This window comes from Falco rusticolus, chromosome 1 (assembly GCF_015220075.1).
Source record: "Falco rusticolus isolate bFalRus1 chromosome 1, bFalRus1.pri, whole genome shotgun sequence".
Taxonomy (NCBI): domain Eukaryota; kingdom Metazoa; phylum Chordata; class Aves; order Falconiformes; family Falconidae; genus Falco; species Falco rusticolus.
In genome coordinates, this window is record NC_051187.1 from 22,420,305 (window position 1) to 22,437,673 (window position 17,369).

The following is a 17,369-nucleotide window of genomic DNA, read 5'->3' on the forward strand; positions in this document are numbered from 1 at the left end:
AGCTGTTTTTGGAAAGAGGGAAGAAAGGGTGATATTGTCTACTGTAAGGGGAGAATTAAAGATGACATTTCATTTTAGTCCTTGGGATATGCATAATATAATCAAACACAATAGCAGTAATAAATGAATATTTTTTCTCCCCACGGTGCTTACGAGTGCAACATACTCTAACAATTTCTCAAAACTATGTTGATAAATTGGAAACACAGTGATGGAGGTAACAAAGAGAGCCAACAAAAACATAATCCATTCAATTTATCAGAGGGACTAGCTTTGAGAAGAGAACCCTTGAAATCTGAACAGTCCTATTCTTATAAACCAGACGTAATATATTTCAAAATATAAAGCTACGCTTTTTATGCCTGTGCATAAGCTTGTTCATTAAAGATTTGCCCAGGCAATCACCACTAAATAAATTATTTGGATGTATTTCACCAATTCAGTTCAAGATGGAAGAGGTAGGCTGCATACTGGAAAGCCACAACACATGGAAGCATGTGGGGAAATAGTAAAGAGGCAAGGGCCAGGTTTTAAATTTACCAGCCCTACTGACTTTGCTATCATGAAAAAGCAGTCCTTGGAGGGCCTTCCTCCCAACCACTGCTCACCTTCCATGCAAGTGACAGCCTTACACTGTCATGTCAGAAGACTAATCCACTGGACATGTGTGGGCCCATGGGGTTTCACATGGTCTGGAGTAGTTTTCAGCTTCCTCGTCCATTGGGCATACCTGAGACATAAGGTACCAGAAACTGTTCTGTGAAAATATCTGTAATTTCTTTAAACATATACACTGCCTGCAAGCCAGCCAATAAATGAAGTGGGGGGAAACACAGACAGTAAAAGGAACATTCAAAGTTTAGTCTGATTTTTGTACAGTTGCAAAGGAAAAAAACCTGGAATGATACAGCAGAAAAGGGATTTGTTTTCTACAAGGTTTTCAGTTTGAAAGGTGGCTTGAAAAGGTAGAAAAGCACTGTTATACCTGTAAGAAGAGTCCAGCTCCAGAACTGCAATGCCATCGCAACTGTTCAGCACCACTTACGGTATTACAAAAGTCAGTAGTTAGCTGAAAAAGAAGAGTCACAATTTTAAAATCATGGCAAACAAATTTTGGAACACCCATCCCTTGGATTTTGTGAGTACACTTTTCATAAGAAGAGACCAAAGGAAAAGCAGCTTTGTTCTAGTTGATAAAACCTTGTGGAGCTTTAGAATTATGAAGTATCCTTTTGAAGTTAGAATAAAGTCATTGATAAGACCATCTAAACCCAAAAATAATTTGGATAAACCCTTTCTAGCTTCCTAAAATGCCTAGATTATTTCATTGTGATATAACAAAGCCGTCAAATAACCTTGGAAAATTATAAGAGACGGATAAGAGGTTAGTAACAGTAAGAGATCAAGACCTCTATTATAAATTAAATTATAAGACTACCAAGGTTATTGTACACATCTATTACTGGGGAATCAAACCAAACCTGAGCCAAACTGAAAATTTTAGGGGATTGTGGTGGTTTTTCTTTTAAGCTAGGAGACAGCTAGTGCGTGAACATGTCTTGAATTTGACCTGGAATAAATCAATCACAGCTGAACTCAAAATGGAATAGAACTGAAAAAATGTCACACTGACACCAGCAGTTTCACATACAGTAAACATGATAGACAGTGATATTCTATGAAGCACAAAAAATGATCCAGAAGTCATGACTCTGGCAAAATTCGTTGACCTTAGATGAGAACTTTGCCTGAGATAAGCACTTCTGTGGGTATTATAAAGTAATATACTGGATAAAATAACTTAGATTGAAACATAATTCAGCAGATAGAAAATGTGATGACTCAACAGATTAACAAGACAATGACTATGTTTGGTGGAATTACACATAATCTCAGCATTTTTGTGTCCTGGGAAAAACAGTTTATGTCACCTTTGATGTCAGGCAAAAATTCTCCTAATTGGACATGCACTGACACACTGATCTGCACAAGCACAAGGAGTTTGTGGACATAGCCTTGATCCATCAGACTCACCAAGAACGCAATAAAGCAGGGATTCACACAGGTGTGCTAAAGCCAAGGCACATATATCACCAGGTCTATTGCATTCAAACCTGCCAGAGTACAAGCACATTCAGAAGTAGCCAGGAAGGACTGCAAGGGTTATCTAATCCTAATCCCTCTCCCTTCTCCCTGGTAGAAGGCAGGATCTATCATACAGAGATTGTTGTTGGCACAAACTTTTCTGCCTTGTTCTGGAAGATCTCAAGACAGAAACTCCCTGTGCTCATCTGAAAACACGTTCCAATGCTTTGCATCCTGTGCTGGTAGTTTTTCTTAACATCCAACCTCAGTCTGTTTCATTGCAATTTAAGCTCTTAATGTCTTACTTTCTCCATTATGGATGTAGAAAATATTCCTCCTGTCTTTAAACAAAATTTTATTTCCTCAAAGTTTTTTTAAAAATGTTTTAACACCTTCCCTTGCCTTCTAGAAGAAAAACAATGACAACTTCTTCAGACTTTCCCTGTAGGTCACATGTTACATAGTTCTGATCTTTTTTGGTATTCTCCTCTAGACTTTCTGCCTGCTCTACTTTTATCTCATAATGTGTGGTACCCATAACCTATACGTCTGTGCAATACCTCTGCCCTGCTAGGATATGCCTTTTTGACATCTGTACATCCATGTTTAGTTTGGGATGCTCTACCTTTTCTGCAGAACTGCTAGCCTGACTTTTCCCCATCCTGTATTTGCTAGTTAAAATGATTCCTGCCAAAGCATAGTGCCCTGCAGTTGTCCTTAATGAGTTTCATCTTATTTTATTCAGATCATATCACCAATTTGTCAAGATCACTTGACATTTTAATCCTGCCTTCCAGTGTTCTTGCAATCATTTCCAGCTTTGCCTCATCTACAGATTTAATAAGCATGCTCCCTCTCCCATCACTGAGGTCACTAAAGAAAACATTGGGAAGTATGTCTCCATGTCTGTATCCTCAAACTATGTTCCTGTTCATTAACTGTTCATTAAACATTATTCAGTCACTGAGGGCTGCCTCCTTGCTTGATGCTGTACAGGACATAAACACTGAACTTATAAATTCTCCAGACCACAGACAGTCTTGAACTACAACAAAACAAAGTACTTTATTACATGCAGTGGAAGGAGCTACCGGATATCAGGCTGCAGTTTTTCAGTGGAGTCACCAACTACAGGATATCCAGATTCAGTGGTATCCAAACGAAAATCCATCCTGAGTCACAGATTCTTTCTGGATCTCAGAGAAGCAAAGACTTTCATGACCAAAGAATGTCTCAGTTTTGAACTCTGGCCCTGAAACCCTCCTTCTTCCCTCAATCTCCCCATGGATCCGAGTTGCCTGACTTGAGCAGGCCAATGTGAATGAGAGTCTGAGTTCCCTTTTGGTATCACGCAAGTCACATAAAAGGGAGCGGGCTCACCCTCTTCCTGACAAAATACACAAGTAAAGGCACACAAAACAGATAAGGAAGGATTTATGGAAACAAACACCCTCTCGCCGGCTCCTGCCCACACCAGAGGCTGTGCCACCCACCCTGTGGAGTCAAAGAACAGAAGAACTGGGGGGTACAAGTGGGGAGACTGGAGTCCTCTTTCTTCCACACAGGAAATCTGTATATTCTATCCATATTTTTCCAGCTTTTATAGATTTTTTTCAAATCTCCTAGGAACCTTCCCTGTGGGCCATGACAATGAGGCCTAACCACAACAGTCTGCTTTTCTTAGCTGGCTTTCACAGGCCCCCTAGAAGTTGGCTATGGTCCTTCAAAAGTTTGTGGGCTGCAAGCTGAAAATCACTGCACTGTAGCCATTGTACAGGGACCACTACCTCCACGGCATGATTCTGCCCAGCTAAGATCTTGCCTCCAGTATTTTCACCTTAGGTGTCTGCAGTTAAGTTTGAGTAATAGCAGCCATACACGTTCTCCTTCTTCTCTCCTCTACCTTGTACCACAGACTCTTTACCTGCCAGCCACCTGTTTTTCCACTGCAAACTTCTTGCCACTCAGTGCCTTCCTGCACCATCTTTGCCTGTGCTGGCTCTTACCAGACAGGCTGCAGGACCTTCTGTTTCCTCCTTGCTGCAGGTGTTTCCCAGAGCCTGCTCTGACATGGGTTTCACCATCTGTTACCAGTAAACAGTCCGCCACAATCCAACTTCCATCCCTGTATTTTCCTCACAGTTCTATCTTTACCTTATTCTGCTCTAAAGCACTGTGCATCTAGATTCATGGGACCCCACTGATAACTGACATTACATATTTCTTGAAGCATTCACATGAGCCTCTCCCTTCTCTGTCTTCATTATTTTCCCAAGATTCTATTTTTCAAATTAAGCCTCCTTGTTTTCATAGACTTCTTCTGTTTCAATGTGATTAATCCCCTTCATTATTTTAAAATCATTTAAAATCATAGCAAGATCTCTTTTTAAACAAGACAATACCAAAGCTCCTCAGTCTTGCTTTATAACTTAGAGCTGAAAGGCACAGTATTCTCATTTTCCCTGCCTTATCCCCTTAATGATATCCTTCTTAGGCAGAGTGAGCAGTACTGAAAAGAGCACTCTGAACAAGAACTCACCAGTGTTTTATGTAATAACAATAACACCTTTTTGATATATACTCTGTTCTTAATGTAATGCAACCCAACATCCTATTCAGTTGTTGGGGTCTTTTTTCTACATCTGTGTGTTAGGCTGAGAGCTCTGGGGATTATTTAAAGAGAATATTCTCCAGATTTATCAATTTACATTTATGAACATTTTGCTCTATTCATTCTAAAGGGAGCAATCATGTACGTAAACTCCAACACCATTCAATGGCACTGTTTTACTCTTTAGCTGACTCTCTACCTGATCTCCTCTCCTGAATCTCAGATTCCTCCATGAAAGCAATAAAAAGGCAGCTAAGGTGCTAAATATGAAAGAATCATTGTAGGCATTAAAGGCTAAAGTCACTGCAAGGCAATTGGATCCAAGTATTTCTTGGCTATGCACATGTACACTAATGCTAGCTTAGGTGTTCACAGTATACTCAATTGTCACCAACGGATACACCTAGTGGGCTTGGTATCCAAAATCTATCCCTCTCCCAGGATCTCTGGGAGGTTTTGCCAAACAAGCTTAGTCTGAGCACTTTCTTGAACTGGTTGTATGCAAATTTCCTCCCACCCCTCCCCCGCTCCTTGCTTCCATTTCTAAATGTCTACTAAATTATACTTTGCAGATATCCAGCTCCTCACATAGAACACCAATCTCTCTTTCACCACAAGAAATGCTCTTCATCTCTCTCTGTTTTCTGTTCTGCCTAAGGGAGATCAATCTCTCTACAGATTCAAAACCTGTCCCCAAATAATCCTCTGGGATTACACTGGCTCACAACCTCTCATGCCACTGGGTCTCAGGCAGGAAGGATACATGGGCTGTCAGTCTGCACCCAGAAAGAATCTGGTTGAACTCTCTGACCTACCACAGCCATCAGGCAATCTCTCAGGGCCTCTCTTTATAACACAGGGTTTAGTGCTTTGTTCTGTATCATGGTTATTGTAAGGATAATAGACATGGAATAAAAATGATATGGTATAAATGCTAAAATAATGAAAAAAGAGAAGAAAAAAAAATAAAAGAAGATGAGACATAACCTAAAGAGAGAGAGAAATTGTTCTTTTTTTGGCAGAGAGGAAATTACAAAGTTTGCAAGATACTAGGAAATGTTTAAACTGATTGTTGCCCAAAAAAAGAAATAAAAGCTTTTGACCAGACTATGGAGATTTTTGGTATGTGATGGAATGGTAGGACAAGACTACCAGCCTCACTGTGTGCCTGGAAAGAACTGGCTAACAGCAAAATATGTTTTGGCTCAATTCACATCTTGAGTATTTAATTCTAAGATTGTTGTGAAAAACCCAGTGCAGTGCCCCAACTGTAGGGTGATGCACTATTTTGCATTGAAAACAGGTGTTCAGCTGGCTGGCTTTCCAGCAGAGCACAGTAGATTTGTCCCAGATTTTCTGTACATTATCTCTAGGTAATACTTGTCCTTTTTTAGATGTTTCAAGAAAATTAGATAATTATTTTCTATGTTCTGAGCCTTCCCTGAACTGACTGACAATAGATTTACAGAGCTGAGCTGTAGGCTGGGCAAAGAGGGAGTCTGGCCAGCTACAGAGGAGGTAAGTGGACTTTGGAAAAAGCAGTGCTGTGATTCTGGAGCATCTCTGAGAACAACCACAGCTTGTAACATATGCCCTGGCACACTGCAGTTAAGGCTAGTGACCCACCGAGGTGCAGTGTCTGCCTGGGGAAGAGGAGAGCGAACAGTCTTGATAACCCAATCATTCATTTCCTTCGTTTTGAAGATGTGTTAGTTAAAGAACTACATTAACTGAAACTCTCCACTGTGTTTATTCATTTTAAACAGCTTTGAGATACAGTTTCTTCGAAAGATCCTGTGTAATCAATCTCCATTGTTCTGTATATATTTGCAGAAGATAACAGCCTCATTAAAATATGGTGTGCTATTAACAACATTAAATATATAGCCTTGAACCTTGAAATGTAATGCAATTAAATAAGAAATATGAACCTAAGGAGGTTAAGTGCAATCAACCACTGACATTTACATTTGATTTGAATTAAAAAACACACACAGAGGGAAATAAAGGGCCTCCGTACATACTTGGATAACAGGAAATCCCCTGGATGTAGAAATAGTGAATTTAAGAATGGAGAATATAAAGGTCTAGTTCAAATTAAAGATTTTATGACTGAGGACTCCATTAAATCTTTGAACACTTACAGTAAAGAGTCTGGAATGCTTCCAGTCCAATTCTTTATGTTCTCACAAGTGACAGATTATACTTCTGAACTTCTACAGCAAAAGAAAGAAAGAGTGATTGTATTAATTCATCTAAATCTGGAGATTGCTAATTAACATGAAAACTACAACAACCTGTGCTTAGGTGAAGCATAGTATTTTTATAACCCAGATCAAGACAACATCACTAGCCAAGCCAAAAGTAGAAGATTTAAATTCTCAAATTATTGAAGAACAATAAAATAACAAACCACTTAATACCACATGACCAACTATCTATACTAAATATGAACTCTTTTACAGTACTCAGCCTACTTTGCTTTTTATATTTCCAAGACATTCCTCATGGTGTTTAAAATCCACAGTACAACACGCTGCTTCTAACTCTACCCCCACCTGCAGAAATGCAAGGACCTTCAATTGCAGCACGTCCGCAGTGGCAGGCCACATTCAGTCCAAGTGCCAGTCTCACATATATGTGCATTTGTAGCCATAAGATACTAAGGAGGACCTTTCAAACGAGGACTCACTTTCAAGTGAGTCAACCATTGGAAACGAAGGTACTACTTTTCCCAGGCTTCAAAGGGAATTGAGGCAAAATTATCAAGGCTGTAGATTTTTAAGCTGAGGCCGCAGAGTTAAGCATTCATCACTGTAATCAGGTACCTATGCAAAGGAGAAAGGATTTGAGATCTTGTCCCAGACTCCTCAAAACATACTAATTACTAGTATAAATCTGTTGTCTATAATGGCATACTGCCAAGAGGTAATAAAGCCTTAAATGAAAATGAATGTGAGACATGTGAAAAGACAGCTGATTTGGCCCAGGATGTTAGCTGAAACATAATCCCTGGAAGGACCACAGGGTTAAAGAACTCCTGTGTTTGGCCATAAACTCTAAAGGAACACATAAGTCAAATCAGAGGATGAAAATGAGAGAAAACAAAATCCTCCTGTCAGTAGGATCTCCTCTCCTATAGGACCACATGGCAGTCCCTCTAAAGACAGTCCACACTTTTTTGCTTGCTTTCTATTTAGTCATTGAGGGTCTGGCCTCGAGTGTATAAATAGATCAGAGGATGTTAATAAATGCAGGCTCTTTCCAGACCAACAGGGGCGCAGACACCACAGCTGTCAGTAAGAAACAAAACTTACTTTGAAATTTTATATTCAAAACAAAAAGCATACGGGTCTAATAGAAAAGGTTCTGTGAGCCCTTGTGAATCACCAATAACAATTATCCTTTGATTGTCTTGTTTCAGTACCTTCTGGTCTACCACCTATGAAATCATTTTTACAAACATTAAAAAAGGTTCTTTGCACAGCCCAGCAAGGCTGCCATGCTCTTTTCTAACTGTAAAGGGTGCCAAACACATTCCAGCACAACAGTTCTAATTTCTCACCATCAGGCTGCATTTCTCTCTGACTGCTCTTACAAACAGGTATTGAGAACACCAAATCTAAGAGGTCTGACTAGTGGCAGGACTATATGCACACTTCAATTCAGTGTACATCTGCACAGTAGCCGAAAGAAATGGTCCCATCCTTGTCCCACTTGGCCATGTCCCCACTGGTCCTCATTACCTTTTTCCTGTTAGCACCAGGTTTTTGTGCAGTGAACAGGTTCAGGGAGACTTTTTTTTACCCCCAGAGGCATCAAATTAGTTTTCAATTGAATCAGTTCCATCTAAACAGGTAGTTGGAAGGAAGCTAGGCAGATAGCTGGGGATGTGAATGGCGGCAATACTACTTCTTTGAGTGGATGCTGATACCAGTTTATGTCCTATGTAAAACAGCACGCATCCACAGCCTACATTAAGAGTCCAGGCTCTGTCAACAGGCAATGAAGACTCTCCCAAATAGATGCTTCCAGCAGGTAATTCGGAATACCTAAACCAAAAGCCTAAAATTAGACAGCATGAATATGACGAGACCATAATGTCTCAGTACTGTAATTCCCCCAGAGAGACGAGGTTCTATTTACAAATGTAAATGATCTGGGCTTTAGCAGAAATACTTTTGCTTAATGTTTTTTTCCTTGGAAAAATTGAAACTTTCCCCTGTGAGGTGGAGAGAAGACCCTCTGAAGGGCTCTCCTGCTAACACAGTAAACATCTGTGGGTTCTTCCTCCCAAATGCTATTTTTCTAGGGGGTCCCTCTCTGATGAATTAGTAGTCCCAGTAGATCATGGCAAACAATCCTGCATACCACATCTTAAGAAATGGTACTTCTTGGAACAGATTGGTTTGGTCTGCCTTAACGCAGGCAAGTTAACACTACATTATCAAATGCACTGAGGTCGCCAACCTCCATCAGATGATCTGCTTGATCCTTTTCAGACAAAAAAAAGAAAAAGAAAAAAGCTTGGATTCCTTACAGAAATCTGAGTGCTCCAAGCTGGAAGCAGTAGGCTCGGCCACTCACAGCCCACCCACCTACAGATCAAGATGGACTGGAACAACCTCCTGCATGAGCCAGAAAAGTGAAGGGGGTTGGGAGGTGGGAGGAAGAGTTTCATATTTCATCTACCACTTTTAATAGAAAACAGAATGTGGTGGGGGTTTGAAAGGAAAATGGCAAATCCCTGGAGATCCTAAGTGTTGGCCTTGCAAGTCAAAACTGTCAATCACACCATGTCCCCTCCAAGTCCTATTTCTTGAAGGGAAGGAGGGGATGGACTGGCGCATTTAGCCACTAGGTGTTACTGTTGCTCCACAGAACAGGATCAGAGCAACCACTTTAGAATAAGCGAAACATCAATCATAGACACCATCTGCAGCTGTACCTTAAGATTTAAACCGTAGTAAGTAATGTTACTTCAGGATTCATGTATTGTAACCCCAAAATCAGAGCACTTTGGTGTGTTTCCTTGGGGGGGGGTGGTGTGTGGGGGGTGTGTGTGTCATGGAGGCAGACTGCTGCTCCTTGTGTTTTGTTTATACATCACTGCATAAATGGAGCAACTCAAATTCATCCCTTGGGAACTTCCACTGACTTCGATGAAGGTACATAGGGAGTATCAGGTCGCTTAAGGTGTCACTGAGATCATGTCCACTGGTCAGGAAAATACATGGGCTGTTGAGTTGTCTGCCTCCCTGCGTCCTCTGTGACTGGCCACAGCCTGCACCGAAACTTTAAGAGGCATTTTAATTAATCTTAGATCTGCTGTCAGCCAGGTGGGTTCCTCAGGCAAAGTCATTTAACCTTTCTCTGCTTTTGTTTCTCCATCTATAAAATGGAAATAAAGATCCTTGTCTCCTCTGGGAAGGCTTTTTTGAGACCACAGATAAATCAGAGCTGTAGTCCTTGACAATCTGGTGGCATGAACCAAGCAACAGGTTTTGCATGAGCTTTTACTGTTGTTTCCAGAATAGGTTTTCTGAGAAAGAATGGACTGAGTGCTTACCCCTCCTTAGTAGCCACTTTTAAGTGAAACAGACTCATGATAAAGAGCAGCACTCCACCGCACCCCTGTCAAATGCACCTTAATGTCCTCTTTCTGTTTGGTCCTTTTTCATAGCTCTACCAAAACTTAATCCAGAGGACAGCCACGCTGCATCCACAGCTTCATCATTTACTTAATCAACTGGGCTTTGAACCTCAGAGACATATCCCTTCTCTGACCCTCTTAAGCAACAAACTTCAAGTTCACAACAATATTGGTTTTTTTTCTCTTAATTCTTAATAGCAGGCTTCGGTGCACAAAAGCAGGTGTTTCTTCCTTTCAATTCTTGTATTCTATGCCTTGCCCCCAAATGAACCAGCATAAGCAGAGGATGTAATGCAAGTCTCTGCCTGCACCCACTAGAAAGCTGTTTCCGCACACACACGATAAATATCATCCAACACACAACAAACAGGCAGAGCACTCATTCTCATGGTAAGTCTTGCCATGTGGTTGTATTTCTAACCAAGGCATTATTTTCAGACACAACTTGATTTGAGTGCTCTAGGGTATGAGTTCCAAAGTTGGAAACAGTGTTACAGTACATTAAGCAAAGTACTAGTACTGAGCCACAAAATCTTATGAAAGATTTTTTGAGTTGTTTTCATTGGAAATTTTTTATATGCCACATTAAATGAAATATAATGCAAACTTAGAATACTGTTTTCCAAAAGACTGAATGATTTGCAAGTGCTAAAAGGTTATCTGAAAGGTGACTGGCACTACATTTTATTGCTGCTTCCAGTACAACTTGTGGGCCTCTAACTAGGAGGCAAAGTCCTCTTATCTGCAATTCAGGCAACAAGCATCATGTCTTGATACAGCAATCATTGTGTCTCATAGCCTGAGTTCTCACAGACATTTCTAGAGTGAAGAATAGTTTTACTGAAATATTATTGATAGCCTGCAGTTTCTTTTGGCTTTTGAAGGAAAAAGGAGGATACATCCATAAAGAATCATCTGGAGATGATAATTTTTGCTTGCTACCAAAACATTATGGTGGAAAACTACCCATTTAATAAATGCAAGACGTACAGACCATTACCATTATTGTCTGGAAGTAGTTCACTCACTGCTGAAGTTTCCTCTCTGCTGCAGTCTAACAAAGAGTTTTAACTAAGTGAAACAAAATGGCCTTGCTGATTTGTACACGCGTACTCTCAGCAAATACATCAGTAACTAATGTAACTTTACCCATATGCCTAAGGCAGATGCTGATAACATCAAATGTACTTCACTTAGATGCCTTTGAAAATATCACCCTAAGTGGCTTGGAAGCTTAATTCCCACTTTCTAAAGTGACTTCAAACCCTAAATCACATGGATAAATCCAAAAATTGCAGCCTTAGTCAGCAGTGCCCTCCTTATTCTTCAGTGGCTAATATAAACACACACAGACTCTATCTGACACTTCATCTAAAAATTAATCCTAATTGCTTTCTGGGCAGCTGCAAAAACAGCCAGTTTTACCCAGTTTCAGTTACCTCTTACCCTACACCCCCACCCCCTTCTGTGCTGCTGTCCACAATAGGACCCTTTATAACACATTTTTCTTCATGTGCTAGTGGCAGCTAATAACATGTGCCAGCTAATAAGAGAGGTTGTCCTAATTTCTTCTCTCTGGGTCACCCTTTCTGTCTTTTCTGAAGTCTGAAGTCTGAAATGAGAAAAACAACATAGCTGCAGAAAGAATTAACTATGAGTTGTCCCAGTTCATTGTTGAACTTGGTCCTGAATCATACGTGGATCTTCACAAACAAAAAATACACATCCAGTCTGATACAGCAGATTCAAATTTGGGGCTAGGTGCAACTATTGCTTTTTCATTGTTTTTGTCCCACCAACTTGAAAACAAAAGGTTTTCTTAAGTTTAAAATACTGTGTGAATGATGAGATGCCACTGCCACACTGAACCATCCTGAACTCTCCCTATATAAGGATTGAAACAGCAAGGAAATCTACAGTGTGATAGAGGAGACTCTACCCCCTCAGTGAGAGCAGAGCAATTCTGGTTCACGTTTATTAGTAGTACTAGTAATAAACATTTACATTATGGTAGCGCCTAGAGGCCCTATTTGAAAGCTCATCTAAAACTGCTGTTGTACCTGGGCACTAAACAGCTCTGAAGTTGCACATCTGTCTGCCAGATGGTTTGGTTTTTTTTTTCCTTAGAAGCTGCAACTTAAAAAAGCCTCTTGCTTCTACTAACAAGCCTTCATAAGAAACTTCCAAGAGCTTGCTTCATCGTCCGTGCAGGAGCATCTGCAGCTAAAACCGCAGTGAAACTTCAGGCAAGGACAGACTGCTGGGGCTGGCGAGGGACACCAGAGCAGTGTGTGAGCATGGCTGGTGAGGGTGTCTGGTACTGTTAGCCTGACTCTTGCTTTCCGTTAGCCTGACTTGCTTTCCGGAGGACAGAAAGGCCAAGGCGGGGGGAACACCTCCCCTCCAAAGCCGTGCAGGCAGGGGGGTCCGCCGCCAGCCCCGCCCGATGGACACAAAGGCAAGGGGTCCCCTCAGGGCACATTGCCTAGGGCTGAAGGCCGTACAGGCGCCGCAAACCCCTCTGCGGGCAGCGTGCCGGTGCCCTGGGTGCGCACAGGGCCCGAGCCCGCCGCCGCCACAGCACCAGCTCCTTCAGGCGGGGCCCGGGGCGAACCCAACCCCCAGGATACCTGAGAGGCCGCTTCCACCTCCCGCGCCACGGGCCCCGTGTGTGTGAGGAGGAGAGTCCGGACAGCCGCGGCGGGGGGCCCAGCCGTACGTGGCGGCGGCGGACGCGGGCCACGGCGCCGGCGGCCCCCCCCGGCCCCACGGGGCTGCTGGCGGGACGCCACCTCACGGCGGCCGAAGGACGCCCAGCCCGCGCGCGCCCCGCCCCACGGCACGTGACGGTGGCAGCGCCAATCGCAGCGCGCCTTCCCCTCTTGCCCTGCCGCCTCCTCTCCCCGCGCGGGCAGCGCGGGCGCGTTGCTGGGCCACGGGTGGGCGGGCGGAGCCGCCGCCTTCCCGCCATGCTGAAGGCCAAGGTGCTGCTGGTGGGGCCCCGTGAGGTGAGCGGCGACCCGGGCCCGCGGCAGCCGCCCCCGCCGCCGAGGCCGTGCTTGCATCCGCGCCGGCCCCTTGACCGCCCTCCCCGAGGCCCGCGCCGGCCCCCGGAGGGCTGCGGGCCCTGCGGCTGCCTTCGGCAGGGCCTGCAGTGCGGAGGGTGCGCTGCGGCGGCTGGGGGGGCCGGCGGCGGGAGGGAGGAGGGGGCAGGCCTCATGCGCAGGGGCCTTAGCTGGAGGGAGAGCAGGGTGCTGGGGTAAACGCCGAGCTCTTGTCTTCCTTGTGGCTTTGGCACCTTAAATTCCTGCATGTGTCACTCACTCCTGCTTTCTGCCAGTCTGGAAAATCGGTCTTGGCGAACTTTGTTTCGGAAAGCATTGAAGGGATTGGCAGCTACAGCCCGACGCAAGGTGTGAGGTGAGCGAAACCTCGTGGCGCGCTGACAACCGCCAGCCCCTCAGAAAGTCCCGCTGTGTGGTTTTGGTGGTGCGGGAATGGCATCACGTTGTCCATCCGCTCCTTTTCACAGGATCCTGGAATATGAGAAGCCAAACTTGAACAGTAACAGCAAGGGAGTGGGGTGTCGGTTTGAGTTGTGGGATTGCAGTGGTGATCAAAAGTAAGCCAGCATCGTTGTTACCTAACTCATAATAGTTCTGTTTACACAAAATACTTAAGGCCTAAAACGAATGATCTTTCTGAGATGAGGAATATTCCCGACTCTTTACAGCATTACATTTTTTAATAGCTTTCTACTATGAAGCATCTGATACAAGATGCTGTCTGCCATGATCCCAGCTGACACAGCCTTGTTTTGGATAAGGACTCCATATAACAGTAAAGTCCGTAGCTCCCAGAATGAAGTTACAGGTACAGAAGACAGAGGCCCACTTTGTAATTGCCTTCATGTCCTTGAAGTTATGTGAGTGGATTTCAAACCATGTATGTATATGATTGCAGCCTTAATTTCCAAAAGATACAATTGAGAACTGGACAGGTCTGTTTTTAGGGAAAAAGTTTAAATAAGCATTTGACCAAATACTACATTGTCAGCAAATCATGGCAGCAACTAACATAATAGCTTAAGTCAAAATATTTGGAATATGATAGATCACTGGCAAGATTACTAATGTTACAAAGAAAAAGTACTGAACTGTTTTCTTGAGGAGGGAAGAAAAAAACTTGGGTGCATGTTTCTGTTTTCCAGTGATCAATCTTACCATTTCCCATGCACCTGTTTTTCAAGGTTTGAAACATGCTGGCCAGCTCTGATGAAGGACTCTCATGGTGTAATAATAATCTTCAATCCTGAGCTGCCCAGTCACCTGAAAGAAATTGAAATGTGGTACTCTTGTTTTGTGCAGCAGCAGCCATTGCTTGATAGTCAGTGTCTCCTAGTTGCACATCACAAGCCAGGCAGTGCGGGGGACACAGAAGATCTGCCTTTGGGTAAGAAGATGGAAAACTCTATCTGTAACTCAGCTTTTTGTTGATCTATGTGTCTTTAAAATTGTTTACACTTTATGGCTTGCATTTTTCATTTAAATCTGCCAATCAAAGAATACTGGAGTGCTTTGCAAAACCAGAAATAATGAGTTGCAAAGGTCATCTAGAAGGTGAGCAATATTCCTATTTCTCAAAAAGGAAAGTAAAAGACAGAAAAGTTTGAGTGACTTCTCTAAGGTCACACAGTGAGTATGCCCACTGAGCCAGGAATTAGAACTCCTGCCATATTTCATCATCCATCACTATTAGTTTGTTTCTTATGTTGAATTTTATCTCTTGTTAGCTGATACTTTTGAGGCCATTTAAGCCTAAAATCTATCAATCAAAAGAATAGAAGCCCTTTGAAATAAAAGGCTAATGATCTTCCTCTTAAAATAAGTCATGGGTACCTTATATACTGCAAAATTATTTGTTGCTGTTTATACAAATGGGAACACGCACTCCCTCTAGGCAACCTGTTCTAGTGTTCAAATAAATACGTAATTATTCTAAGTATTAATATGTTGATACATATTAATGTAACAATAACATTCCATTATTTTGAAGAAATAAAAGAATGTTAGTTAGATAACTTCAATAGTAAAATTCAATTCAGTGCTGAATTGTTGATTCTGCCTAACTGAATGCCAGAGCAAACCCAGTACTTTATCATTTAATAATAATGTTTGAAGAATTTAATCTAGCAATAAGTTGTACTTGTTTGTAATGCTAACAAGCTATGATGCATTTCTTCTTCATATGTTACATGTTATCTGGGGTGTCATACTGTTGGATACTACCGAATTCCAACTGACTTCAGCATGAGCTGTCCCATGACCTTGATTGTGACTATTTCTTTTATAGAAGGAATATACCTAATAATTTTTCATTTACCTTCAAAGCTTACCCGCTGAACAAGCTAAAACTAATACATTCCAACTTAGAAGAAGATCCTGAAGATGTTCGGATGGAATTTATGAAATACTTCAGAAGCATTATCACCTTACTAAATGAGAGCAGAGAGAGGGAAGAAATGTCAATTATTTCATAACATTAAAAGATATACTGAACAGGGAAGAAAAAGGATTATTTTTCCCTTTGTAAGCTGTGCTAGCCTGTGAACAGGTCCTCACAACAAGAATTTGCCAGCCTATAAACACTTCTGCCTATAAGCAAGTGCTGACTGACATCAGATAAACTGTGGTGCCAAAGAGATGGCTGCACATCCAGGAATTTGGGTAACTTTAGCTGCACTTTGGTTTCATTTAGCGTCAGAGGTACAGGAAGGTATTGTTTAATGTGTTATTGTAGACCAAAAGATAAAAGTATGGGTCGTTTCTTCACTTCAGAATCCCTTTTTGCAGAGGTTCTAAGAGAAGGCGGCCTGACAGAACATAAGATTTGTGGAGTTCTGTTGAAGCATCTGAGTAAAGTGCTCATGTTAGCTGTATTCCTGGAGAAGTTATGCTTTTGGAAGTCAGTACAAACTGATTGGAATAGAGATCTGAAAAGTAGTCGTGGTGTGGGATCCAGAGTTTTATGTTCCAAGTTCTTCTTGTCATTCTGTCCAGCATCTGAAGAGCACATTGCATAGCTATTGCCTTGGCAAGACAGAGTCTTTCTCAGGACTAGGTTTGTCCTTCTATTCCAACAAAACAAATGTGTTGTTTGGGACAATGTTTAGGTCACTCTGGGAGGAAAAAACCTGAAATCTTAGTGTAGTGGAGTACTTTGACCTGTGTTGGGAGTTCCAACAAAGAAAAAAAATAAGCTCTGCATTGTCCAGAGGAAGAAAAGCTGTTTTGAAACTTCTATTGCTGTTCCCTGTTGCATTGCAGTAGTGGTTTCATAGATAATTTACTTTCTGATTTGGTTTGTAGTCATCCCTGTCCTTGGTGTGCTTTGCTGTGGAAGACATTTTTTTGTAACATGCAGTAGTAAGGCAATAAAAACATTTTAAATGCATCCTTTTTGTTCTCAAAAGGAATGTTAATTATGGTTTTGTGGAACAGTACATTTCACCTTAATAGCTCTAACAAGAGATGTTTACAAGAACTTGTCACTGACCCAAATAGCCAAAAAAATGATAAATGAAAAGCAGAAGCATGTATCCATACTACACACGCTTATTTTTATTGCATAAGATAATTTAAAGGAGAGAGGACTGGGAGCAGGAGCTGCAGAAATCCTTGAGAAGCATCCCATTTCACCTTGAACTGCAGCTCACGTTGTGAAGTGTGAGACCAGTGGCTTGTCACAACTATGTCTGACCCACAGCACTGGATTTTACAGATTGTGTTTCACTGCATATTTGTGCCATACAGCTATATTTGAGCTGCAGCTGTTTTACAAGTATATTTTGTTAAAATAGCCTTGTCCTCACACCAATATTATCTTTTAGTAAACATCTTTTACAGAAAGTATGTTATAAAACAGGAAGTAGGAGTGAGAGAGCTTCTTGGGTTTTTCAGTGATGAGGTTAATTAGTCTACTATTTTTCCTATTTTCATAGTTTGTTTTTTTTCCAAATAA

At 42.0% G+C, this 17,369-nt stretch overlaps 2 protein-coding genes across 5 annotated transcripts in view; one reads left to right on the plus strand and one right to left on the minus strand.

Annotated features, from left to right (window-relative positions):
• Positions 1–13,182, minus strand: part of COL26A1 (collagen type XXVI alpha 1 chain) — a 195,399-nt gene extending 182,217 nt beyond the window's left edge. For 2 of the 4 annotated variants that reach the window (XM_037375061.1, XM_037375060.1), the window contains exons 1-4: positions 12,980–13,182; positions 6,841–6,912; positions 986–1,069; positions 609–730 (exon numbers count right to left, since the gene is read on the minus strand). The gene's annotated coding sequence lies outside the window, so the exon portion shown is untranslated. The remainder of the gene's footprint in view (positions 1–608; positions 731–985; positions 1,070–6,840; positions 6,913–12,979) is intronic. The other 2 variants (XM_037375062.1, XM_037375063.1) reach the window with 2 other exon arrangements.
• Positions 13,183–13,220: 38 nt separating this feature from the next.
• Positions 13,221–16,798, plus strand: IFT22 (intraflagellar transport 22). Its single transcript, XM_037375069.1, has 5 exons — positions 13,221–13,357; positions 13,690–13,769; positions 13,882–13,971; positions 14,599–14,801; positions 15,740–16,798. Exons 1-5 carry the CDS (start codon positions 13,319–13,321, stop codon positions 15,886–15,888), a joined length of 561 nt encoding a protein of 186 aa, XP_037230966.1. The 5' UTR covers positions 13,221–13,318; the 3' UTR covers positions 15,889–16,798.
• Positions 16,799–17,369: the final 571 nt, after the last annotated feature.

What these genes read in the sequence shown, in the direction of transcription:
- IFT22 (XM_037375069.1), top strand. Translation starts at nt 13,319, where the DNA reads ATGCTGAAGGCCAAGGTGCTGCTGGTGGGGCCCCGTGAG. An exon ending in TGCTGGTGGGGCCCCGTGAG is followed by an intron (nt 13,358 to 13,689) that starts GTGAGCGGCGAC and finishes GCTTTCTGCCAG; the next exon opens with TCTGGAAAATCGGTCTTGGC. An exon ending in AGCCCGACGCAAGGTGTGAG is followed by an intron (nt 13,770 to 13,881) that starts GTGAGCGAAACC and finishes TCCTTTTCACAG; the next exon opens with GATCCTGGAATATGAGAAGC.